Consider the following 395-nt stretch of genomic DNA (forward strand, 5'->3'; position numbering starts at 1 on the left):
TCGGGGCAGATGAAGAGCCCTGCTTCAGCCCCTGCCCGGGGAGCCCCAGCCAGCACCGGTGCCACCAGCTGTGCCCACTTGTCACGGGGAGGTCCCCCCCCGCCACCGCCACCACGTCACTCCCTCCTCAGCCCCATTTTGCAAAGCAGGGCCCGGCAACCTCACCTTCGAGCTCCCAGCAGCGTCCCTCTCACCTGAGGATCCTCTCGAACTCCTGATGGTCCCGCTGCACCTGCACAGCCATGTCGTGCTCCCTCCGGACGATCTGCTCCAGCCAGCTCCGCTTCAGCATCTGCTCCATCTCGGCCTTCCTCTGCGCCGCCTCCTTCTCCTTCCGCCGCCATTCTCGCTCCGCAGCCTCTTGGCTGCGCTTTGCCCTCCGCGCCTCCTGCTCC

General features: G+C 67.3%; 1 protein-coding gene across 1 annotated transcript in view; it reads right to left on the bottom strand.

The window, feature by feature from the left end:
• Window positions 1-190: 190 nt before the first annotated feature.
• CFAP45 (cilia and flagella associated protein 45) overlaps window positions 191-395 on the bottom strand; it is a gene marked incomplete at its 5' end in the record, with an annotated part of 2,624 nt that continues 2,419 nt past the window's right edge. Inside the window, one exon of the mRNA XM_009866748.1 lies at window positions 191-388. Coding sequence (XP_009865050.1) covers window positions 191-388 — 198 coding nt within the window. The remainder of the gene's footprint in view (window positions 389-395) is intronic.

The sequence above is a fragment of the Apaloderma vittatum genome, unplaced genomic scaffold (genome assembly GCF_000703405.1).
Source record: "Apaloderma vittatum isolate BGI_N311 unplaced genomic scaffold, ASM70340v1 scaffold23563, whole genome shotgun sequence".
Classification (NCBI taxonomy): Eukaryota; Metazoa; Chordata; class Aves; order Trogoniformes; family Trogonidae; genus Apaloderma; species Apaloderma vittatum.